Source organism: Bufo gargarizans, chromosome 5 (genome assembly GCF_014858855.1).
Source record: "Bufo gargarizans isolate SCDJY-AF-19 chromosome 5, ASM1485885v1, whole genome shotgun sequence".
NCBI lineage: Eukaryota > Metazoa > Chordata > Amphibia > Anura > Bufonidae > Bufo > Bufo gargarizans.
In genome coordinates, this window is record NC_058084.1 from 59683578 (window position 1) to 59693885 (window position 10308).

At 44.9% G+C, this 10308-nt stretch overlaps 1 protein-coding gene across 1 annotated transcript; it reads left to right on the top strand.

Annotated features, from left to right (window-relative positions):
* Positions 1 to 400: 400 nt before the first annotated feature.
* Positions 401 to 5939, top strand: LOC122938844. The gene is made up of 2 exons (XM_044294682.1): positions 401 to 2854; positions 2897 to 5939. The coding sequence occupies exons 1-2, from the start codon at positions 2409 to 2411 to the stop codon at positions 4620 to 4622; spliced, it is 2172 nt and encodes a 723-aa protein (XP_044150617.1). The 5' UTR covers positions 401 to 2408; the 3' UTR covers positions 4623 to 5939.
* The last annotated feature ends 4369 nt before the right edge of the window (positions 5940 to 10308 follow it).

Here is a 10308-nt window from a genome sequence, read left to right on the forward strand (position 1 = left end):
TAGTTATATTCTTGTACATTGGAGCAGTATTATAGTAGTTATATTCTTGTACATAGGAGCAGAATTATTGTAGTTATATTCTTGTACATAGGAGGCAGTATTATAGTAGTTATACTCTTGTACATAAGGGGCAGTATTATAGTAGTTATATTCTTATACAGTACAGACCAAAAGTTTGGACACACCTTCTCATTCAAAGAGTTTTCTTTATTCTCATGACTATGAAAATTCTAGATTCACACTGAAGGCATCAAAACTATGAATTTTATAACAAGACACGGAGGCTCCTATTGCTTTAACCTTTCTTTACTTCTACCATAGCAGCAAAGAGAGAAAATGGTATACAAAAAAGAAACCATGGTAACAGACTCCTCCCCCTTATCCCAGTATATCCTTCCTTGTCTGTCTGAGCTCTTCCTCTTTCTTTGCTGCTACCAGGCAGATAAGTACTCTCCAGCTCTGTGGCATTGCTCAGGGTCTGGTATATTTGTATTTTTATGTGCTTGGATTATCGGTTCGTTCGGTTTCTTTATTAGATTCTGATTAGACTCTTATCGTAGATACATATTTCTCTCCTGTATATATATATATTTATTTATCTAGGGTACGTATATATATGTATATGTTTTTTCGTTCAGGTACTTCTGTGGCCGTTCTGCCTAGGGGTTTGTCCTTATAACAGTTTTTGCGGCTTCCCCGCTTTCCCCCCGTGTGATCCGTTTCTCTGCCCTGTCATCCTTGTCCCTCGTTACCTCAGACTGCGCCGCCATTGCGCGCGCTTTCTGCTTCTTCTTCCTCTCCTTCTCGCCCGAAGTCTCGCGAGTTCGAGATTTCGCGCGCGTTTTTTCGCATATTTTCGCATATTTTCGCATTTTCGCATTTTTTCGCATTCGGCTGCTACTGACGGCGAGATCTCGCGAGATTTCGCCGTCCCTGTGCGTTTCCCCGCTCTGCACACACCGGACATCCCGCTCTGCACAGCGCATCTCCTGGCGGTCTTTTTCCACTGCTCTTGAGCCTTGTAAGTTCTGTTTTATTCCATTTCGTCTACCCACTAGCTGGCTATGATTCCTGGCTTCATTATCCCCTTTTCTCTTTTTCTCCTCTAGTGCTATTTTTGCTGCTCCGGTCGGGGTGACTAACCCCTGCCTTTTGCTACTTCACCATGTCTGTCAGAAAGAATTCCGTTGCCTCTGTGGCCCCTAGTGAAGCCCCCCAAGTAGATCAGGGTTCCCCTGCGCAGGATAGGAGGTCCGAGGTGATCCACCCGGACGACCATGAGGTGGCACTGCAAAGATCCATATCTAATGCCATTATAACCGCCATGGGTTCGATGTCATCTGCATTGACCCAGTCTATATCTCAGGCCCTTATGGCGCGCCCTGCTACTACTACCCAGGTTTTGGTCCCACCTCCAGGACCACCTCCTATTGTCTCCAGAACACCTCAGATTGATGGGCCATCCCCATCCCAAGACAACGCGCTTCAGTCGCGTAAACGAGCTTGTACCCGCCAGGCAGAAAAAACGCGGGCATGGAAGACTGCCAGGTCTCTACCTGAGCCTAGGTCAGACTCTGATAGGGAGTCAGAGGAGGAGACTCATGACAACGTCTATGAATTGACGGATGAGGTGGAGGACGATTTGGCGGATATTGCTGTGGATCCGGTTCGTAATCTAGACCCGGAAGCCCCGTTACTACAACAGGGATCAGCAGAGGATCTCTTATTGGATCCGTCTGGGGAACCGCTGTTTAACCCCGAGGAGCTGCATCATCCCCGCTCCGCGGAATGGATGCCCGCCACACATGTGGCGCAGTATATGGAGGCTCGCATACGCAATCCGCTTAGTAAGGAATCGCGTAATAAGTTGCGGGCGGAGTGCCCTCGTCCTTTAATACCACACAAAGTGTGCGAGACGCCATCAGTGGATCCAAAGATGGTCCAGTTTCTGGCGAAGACGGGGTTTAACCCCCGTAAAGGGCTAGACGCGGCCTTGAAGGCTGTCCAAGACAAGCTACTGGACATTACAGGTCCTTTAGCAAAGATTTTCGATTTGGCTGAGTCCGCTATCGCGGCAGGTAGCCAGGTAGACCCTATAGAATTGAGAGGTTGGGCCCAGCGAGCCATATGCGTAGCGGGTAATACCAATACCTCGCTCGCCATTGAAAGGCGGAAGGCAATACTAATTAAGATCGAGCCAAAGCTCTCGAACTTAGCATTGACTGAAGCGGGCAAGGACGCCCAGGGGTTGCTCTTTGGCGACTCTTTTATTAAAGAGCTAGGGAAATATGTAGGAGCTTTTACGGCTCTTGATAAAGCCCAGACTTCGATGCGTCGAGTCTTTCAAGGGCGTTTTTCCAACAGGGCCGGCAGTGCTAGGGGCCGACTGTCCGGCCGTTCCAACTTTCATGCCAGAGGTTCCGGCAGAGGATCCTTTAATTATAGAGCATCCCTCCAGGATCAGAGACATCAGCCGTCCTTTTTTCCCTCACGAGGCGCTCCCTTCAGGTCACGAGGTTTCCGAGGGAATCCAGGCTCCCGTCGACCATTCGGTAAGTTATGTTCTTCGTCCCCCTCCTTTTTTAGACCATTTAGTCGGGGGCAGACTCCGATTCTTTTCTCATGTGTGGTCAGGCATAACCTCAGACCAATGGGTCCTTTCTACTGTGCAGGGGTTCACAATAGATCTGATTGCCGATCCGAGCTCCATCCCAGCCCCCCCTACGGTACCACTGTCCTATGCGGCACGGTCCCAATTTCAGAGGGAATTGTCGGATCTTCTGCAGAAAGGCGCGATCGAACGCGCACCGGAGAATCGTGGGGGTGTCATCAGCAGTATTTTCCTGGTGCAAAAGAAAGGGGGCCAGATGCGCCCGGTGATCAATTTGAAAGCCCTGAACAATTTTGTACAATACCGACATTTCAAGATGGAGGGCATCCATCTTTTGAGGGATCTGCTCCTTCCAGGCGATTGGTTGGCCAAGATAGATCTCCAAGACGCCTATCTCACGGTCCCAGTGTCCCCCTCTTCAAGAGACCTGCTGCGGTTCCTGTGGAACGGTCAGGCCTGGCGCTTCACCTGCCTTCCGTTCGGCCTGTCCTCCGCCCCCTGGTGCTTTACCAAGATCATGCGCCCAGTGGTGGCTTGGCTTCGCAGCAGAGGTGTTCGTCTGATCGTCTACCTGGACGATATCTTGATCATGGCCCAATCACGGGCTCTCTTGTTGAGACACCTCCACTTGACGGTGACGCTCGTTTCCGACTTGGGGTTCATTGTCAACCAGGAGAAATCCTGTTTGACCCCCTCCAGATCCATAGAGTTCTTGGGTTTCCAGGTGAACTCGGAAGAATTATCCCTCAGTCTTCCACTCTCGAAAGTCAAGGCTATCCGCAAGGAGTTGAAGCATGCTCTACGCCTACCTCAGATGTCGTTGCGGCATTTGGCAAGGATAATCGGACTTCTGGCCTCCTCAATACAGGCCATTTTCCCAGCCCCCCTCCATTATCGTGCGTTGCAGCGCCTCAAAATTGCTCACCTTCGGTCGGGGGCCTCTTACGCAGATTTGGTCTCATTAGATGCCGAGACGACGGACGAGATGAGATGGTGGATCCACAACCTGTCAGTGTGGAATGGCAGAGCGATCGTGGGTCCCCAACCGGATCTGATCATAGAATCCGATGCGAGCCTGCACGGATGGGGAGCACATTGCAGTGGTGTGTCCACGGGCGGTCCATGGTCTCCAGAAGAATCCCATCTTCACATCAACGCCCTGGAACTCCTAGCAGGGTCGTTTGCCATTCGCAGTTTTGCCAATGGTGTGGTCAGCTCAGCCATCAGGCTCCGCATGGACAATATATCTGCGGTCAGGTACGTCAATTGTATGGGTGGCACACGGTCGGTGGTTCTGACCCATTTGGCGAAGGATTTTTGGGAATTCTGTCTCGACAGGAACATCTCTGTGGTGGCCGAGTACCTTCCAGGCCTTCACAACACTCTGGCGGACTGGAGTTCTCGCTACATATCGGACTCCAGCGACTGGAAGTTAGACGAGACGGTTTTTTCTGCTATTTCTTCTCTGTGGGGTCCCTTTGCAGTCGACCTCTTCGCTTCCCGTTTGAATACCCAACTGCCCAGGTTTTTCAGCTGGAGGCCGGATCCCTTGGCGGAGGCAGTGGACGCTCTGCTTCAACATTGGGGAGGAGCGTTGATGTACGCATTCCCTCCCTTCGCGCTCATTCCACGAGTGCTCCTTCAGGTTCGTCAGCAGTTGGCGAACCTGGTTCTGATTGTTCCGTTTTGGAGGACCCAGTCCTGGTTCCCTCAGATCCTGGAACTTCTAGTGGACTTTCCGTTTCTCCTTCCCACTCAGGTGTCACTACTCCAAGGGCCTGCAGGAGAAGTTCACCCACTCCTGCAGAACGGGTCGCTACGCCTCCTAGCTTGCAAGATATCGGGAGTCCAGGAGGAGGCGCTGGACTTTCAGGAACAGCTAGGTTCTTATTGGACTGCGCTTGGGCGCCCGGGACGAGACGGGCTTATCGAGCCGCCTGGGGTTCTTGGTCTCGCTGGTGCGTCGACCGGACTCTGGATCCCGTTACGGCCCCTGTCAATTCCATCTTAGCCTTTTTATCCTCACTTTTTGAGGCAGGGAAGGCTTACCGCACCATCAATGTCTTTAGGTCAGCAATTTCCTCCAGACACAACGGTGTCGACGGCCGTCCAGCGGGTCAACACCCCCTGGTCTGTCGTTTACTCAAGGGTTCACGTTTGGCCCGACCACCTCGGCCACGGTTTTCGTCTACCTGGGATGTGTCGGATGTCTTGCAATTTCTAGTCAGTTGGCCCTCAAATGAGCTATTGTCGTTACGTCAGTTATCGGCCAAATTGGTCACTTTATTCTGTTTAATCTCCTGTAAGAGAGTTTCGGATGTGCGTGCTTTGGATTGGGACGCCAGATCCTTCACCCCGGAGGGGGTCCACTTTAACATTTCCCGTCGCACGAAAACCAGTATCCGGTCGGTCTCTTACCCCCGTTTTCCGACTTCTCCACAGCTATGTCCTGTAGCGTGCTTACGCGAGTATGAGGACAGAACCCGTCCACTGCGGTCTCTTTCTCTCCCCCACTTATTCATTTCGTTTCGCAGCCCGTTTGCTCCGGTTACCAGTGTTACGTTATCTCGCTGGGTCAAGTGGATTCTATCCCTTTCCGGGATTGATACGTCTATCTTCACGGCACATTCGGTCCGCAGTGCGACAGCTACGTCCATGACGTTATCTGGGGCTCGTTTGGAGGATGTTATGAGATTGGCGGATTGGTCCAGATCTTCCACTTTCCGGGAGTTTTATTTCCGACCGGCTTCGCATGCTTTTGATTCTATAGTGGCTCAGCTTTAAACAAGCAATAGGAGCCTCCGTGTCTTGTTATAAAATTATGGGATTTTACTAAAGTATGACGTAAAGTCATGATTTTATTAAAGACACGGAGGCGAGTATTGCCCTCCCTGGACCCACCCCTTGGGGTTTTTGACGTAAGTATGTTTTGTTGATTTACCGTATGGTCAGAATTTTAAAGTTGTTACTGTGTTTCCAACTAGTGGATCCTATGTTTCTAATGCACTGGATTATGCTCTTAGAAGGTTTTTCTCTTATTTCCTTTTTTCCTAGGTTGAGAGGCTTACGGCTTCATGTTTTAGAGTTACACAGTTCCGGTCGGAGGTCCAGTTGTGGCGGTCCAAGCCGACGAGTTCAAGGGGTTTTTTCGTTACCCGGTGGTTTCGGCGTCTGTTGTTCCGGTTGACCAGCGCTGTTTGAGACACAAAGAAAGAGGAAGAGCTCAGACAGACAAGGAAGGATATACTGGGATAAGGGGGAGGAGTCTGTTACCATGGTTTCTTTTTTGTATACCATTTTCTCTCTTTGCTGCTATGGTAGAAGTAAAGAAAGGTTAAAGCAATACTCGCCTCCGTGTCTTTAATAAAATCATGACTTTACGTCATACTTTAGTAAAATCCCATAATTAACACATGTGGAATTATATACATAACAAAAAAGTGTGAAACAACTGAAAATATGTTATATTCTAGGTTCTTCAAAGTAGCCACCTTTTGCTTTGATTACTGCTTTGCACACTCTTGGCATTCTCTTGATGAGCTTCAAGAGGTAGTCACCTGAAATGGTTTTCACTTCACAGGTGTGCCCTGTCAGGTTTAATAAGTGGGATTTCTTGCCTTATAAATGGGGTTGGGACCATCAGTTGCGTTGTGGAGAAGTCAGGTGGATACACAGCTGATAGTCCTACTGAATAGACTGTTAGAATTTGTATTATGGCAAGAAAAAAGCAGCTAAGTAAAGAAAAACTAGTGGCCATCATTACTTTAAGAAATGAAGGTCAGTCAGTCTGAAAAACACAGTCACAAAAACCATCAAGCGCTACAAAGAAACTGGCTCACATGCGGACCGCCCCAGGAAAGAGTCACCTCTGCTGCGGAGGATAAGTTCATCCGAGTCACCAGCCTCAGAAATCGCAGGTTAACAGCAGCTCAGATTAGAGACCAGGTCAATGCCACACAGAGTTCTAGCAGCAGACACATCTCTAGAACAACTGTTAAGAGGAGACTGTGTGAATCAGGCCTTCATGGTAGAATATCTGCTAGGAAACCACTGCTAAGGACAGGCAACAAGCAGAAGAGACTTGTTTGGGCTAAAGAACACAAGGAATGGACATTAGACCAGTGGAAATCTGTGCTTTGGTCTGATGAGTTCAAATTTGAGATCTTTGGTTCCAACCACCGTGTCTTTGTGCGACGCAGAAAAGGTGAACGGATGGACTCTATATGCCTGGTTCCCACCGTGAAGCATGGAGGAGGAGGTGTGATGGTGTAGGGGTGCTTTGCTGGTGACACTGTTGGGGATTTATTCAAAATTGAAGGCATACTGAACCAGCATGGCTACCACAGCATCTTGCAGCGGCATGCTATTCCATCCGGTTTGCGTTTAGTTGGACCATCATTTATTTTTCAACAGGACAATGACCCCAAACACACCTCCAGGCTGTGTAAGGGCTATTTGACCATGAAGGAGAGTGATGGGGTTCTCCGCCAGATGACCTGGCCTCCACAATCACCGGACCTGAACCCAATCGAGATGGTTTGGGGTGGGCTGGACCGCAGAGTGAAGGCAAAAGGGCCAACAAGTGCTAAGCATCTCTGGGAACTCCTTCAAGACTGTTGGAAGACCATTTCAGGTGACTACCTCTTGAAGCTCATCAAGAGAATGCCAAGAGTGTGCAAAGCAGTAATCAAAGCAAAAGGTGGCTACTTTGAAGAACCTAGAATATGACATATTTTCAGTTGTTTCACACTTTTTTGTTATGTATATAATTCCACATGTGTTAATTCATAGTTTTGATGCCTTCAGTGTGAATCTACAATTTTCATAGTCATGAGAAAAAAGAAAACTCTTTGAATGAGAAGGTGTGTCCAAACTTTTGGTCTGTACTGTACATAGGAGCAGTATTATAGTAGTTATATTCTTGTACATAGGAGCAGTATTATAGTAGTTATATTTTTGTACATGGGAGGCAGTCTTATAGTAGCTATATTCTTGTATATATGGCAGTATTATAGTAGCTATATTCTTGTACATGGGAGGCAGTATTATAGTAGCTATATTCTTGTATATAGGAGGCAGTATTATAGTAGCTATATTCTTGTACATAGGAGCAGTAGTAGTTATATTCTTTAGCAGGGTTAACACACATGCTTTATGAGAAATGTTTTCTAAACTAAATGCAACTAAATGCATTAAGCAATTGCTTTTCAATAGCTTTTGTTTCAAGATAACGCAATGAGTTAAGAAATTTGAGTTAAGAGTGTGTGTTACCCCTGCTACATCTGTAGGAGCAGTATTACAGTAGTTATATTCTTGTGCATTGGAGCAGTATTAAAAGTAGTTTTATTTTGCACATAACAGGAGTATTATAGTAGTTATATTCTTGTACATAGGAGCAGTATTATAGTAGTTATATTCTTGTACATAGGAGCAGTATTATAGTAGTTATATTCTTGTACACAGGAGAAGTATTATAGTAGTTAAATTCTTGTACATAGGAGCAGTATTATAGTAGTTATATTCTTGTACATAGGAGGCAGTATTATAGTATTTTTTTGTAAATAGGGGGCAGCATTATAGCAGTTATATTCTTGTACATAGGGGGCAGTAATATAGTAGTTATATTCTTGCACATATGTGGCAGTATTATAGTAATTATATTGTTGGACATAGGGGGCAGTATTATAGTAGTTATATTCTTGTACATAGGAGCAGTGTTATAGTAGTTATATTCTTGTACATAGGGGCAGTATTATAGTAGTTATATTCTTGTACATAGGAGCAGTATTATAGTAGTTATATTCTTGTACATAGGAGCAGTATTATAGTAGTTATATTCTTGTACATAGGAGCAGTATTATAGTAGTTATATTCTTGTACATAGGAGCAGTATTATAGTAGTTATATTCTTGTACATAGAAGGTAGTATTATAGTAGTTATATTCTTGTACATAGGAGCAGTATTATAGTAGTTATATTCTTGTACATATGAGGCAGTATTATAGTAGTTATATTCTTGTACATAGGAGCAGTATTATAGTAGTTATATTCTTGTACATAGGAGCAGTATTATAGTAGTTATATTCTTGTACATAGGAGGCAGTATTATAGTAGTTATATTCTTGTACATAGGAGCAGTATTATAGTAGTTATATTCTTGCACATATGTGGCAGTATAATAGTAATTATATTGTTGGACATAGGGGGCAGTGTTATGGTCCTTACTGTACATATATTGTCTTATATCTGTGGCAGTATTATAGTTATTAGCAGTAATGAGTATAGCAAGAAGTTCAGTTCGTCTTCATGATATAATTGATAACAGCAGTATTATTTTTCTCCAGAGCTATAATAGAAAAAATAAAATATTTAGCAAAACTTTAGAAAAATATCTCCAGAGAAATACTGTTTCACATTAATATCTGCATAAATAAAATTTGATAATAATATGATTGGTGTAACACTTTTATGAAAGCCTTTTGTAGTTTGTAAAAAACAATTTGTAAATCTACTAATTGGAAGATAAAGGATGATTTAGAGATTGCTAAGAGATCTGGTCCATGATAGAAGGCACAAGTGCGGTGGTATTCTTTCCGTATCATACAGTGACATCTACTGGTAGAAGAAGAATTATGCAAAAGAATAGCGCAATACATCATTTTTTTGCCAATAACTTTTTCTATGACTTATTGTGCTTAAAAGAAATGAAGAAAAAACTAATGGTTTACACAATCCTGACTGCAGCCCATTATTGCAATTTACCAAAATTATTTCTATTTCTCACTTTGGTGGCCTTTTACAGTCATGTGAAAAAATTAGGACACCCTTTGAAAGCATGTGGTTTTTTGTAACATTTTTAATAAAAGGTTATTTCATCTCCGTTTCAACAATACAGAGAGATTAAAGTAATCCAACTAAACAAAGAAAACTGAAGAAAAGTCTTTTCAAGATCTTCTGTAAATGTCATTCTACAAAAATGCCTATTCTAACTGAGGAAAAAGATAGGACACCCTCACATGTATTCCCTCTTAAATTGGCTCAGATCTCACACAGGTATATCACACCAGGTGCACATAATTAGTAGATCGTTACTCTGCATGTTGAATGAGGCTTGCCCTATTTAAACCTCAGACATTTAGTTTGGTGTGCTCCTGACTGTTGAAGTGAGAGTGAGCACCATGGTGAGAGCAAAAGAGCTGTCAGAGGACTTCAGAAAAAAGATTGTAGCAGCCTAGGAGTCTGGGAAGGGATTTAAAAAGATCTCAAAAGATTTTGAAATCAGCCATTCCACTGTCCGGAAGATAGTCTACAAGTGGAGGGCTTTCAAAACAACTGCCAACATGCCCAGGACTGGTCGCCCCAGCAAGTTCACCCCAAGAGCAGACCGCAAGATGCTAAAAGAGGTCTCCAAAAACCCTAAAGTGTCATCTCGAGAACTACAGCAGGCTCTGGCTACTGTTGATGTAGAAGTACATGCCTCTACAATCAGAAAGAGACTGTACAAGTTTAACTTGCATGGGAGGTGTGCAAGGAGGAAACCTTTGCTTTCCAAGAGAAACATCGAGGCCAGACTGACATTTGCCAGAGATAAAGTTGACAAAGACCAGGACTTCTGGAATAATGTTCTTTGGACAGATGAGTCCAAAATTGAATTATTTGGACACAACAGCAGAGGACATGTTTGGCGTAAACCAAAC

Excerpts from the sequence above, each read along its gene's own strand:
- LOC122938844 (XM_044294682.1), top strand. The coding sequence starts at position 2,409 with ATGCCAGAGGTTCCGGCAGAGGATCCTTTAATTATAGAGCATCCCTCC. Across the intron at positions 2,855-2,896 it reads AGTATTTTCCTGGTGCAAAA|GAACAATTTTGTACAATACC; the intron begins GAAAGGGGGCCA and ends TTTGAAAGCCCT.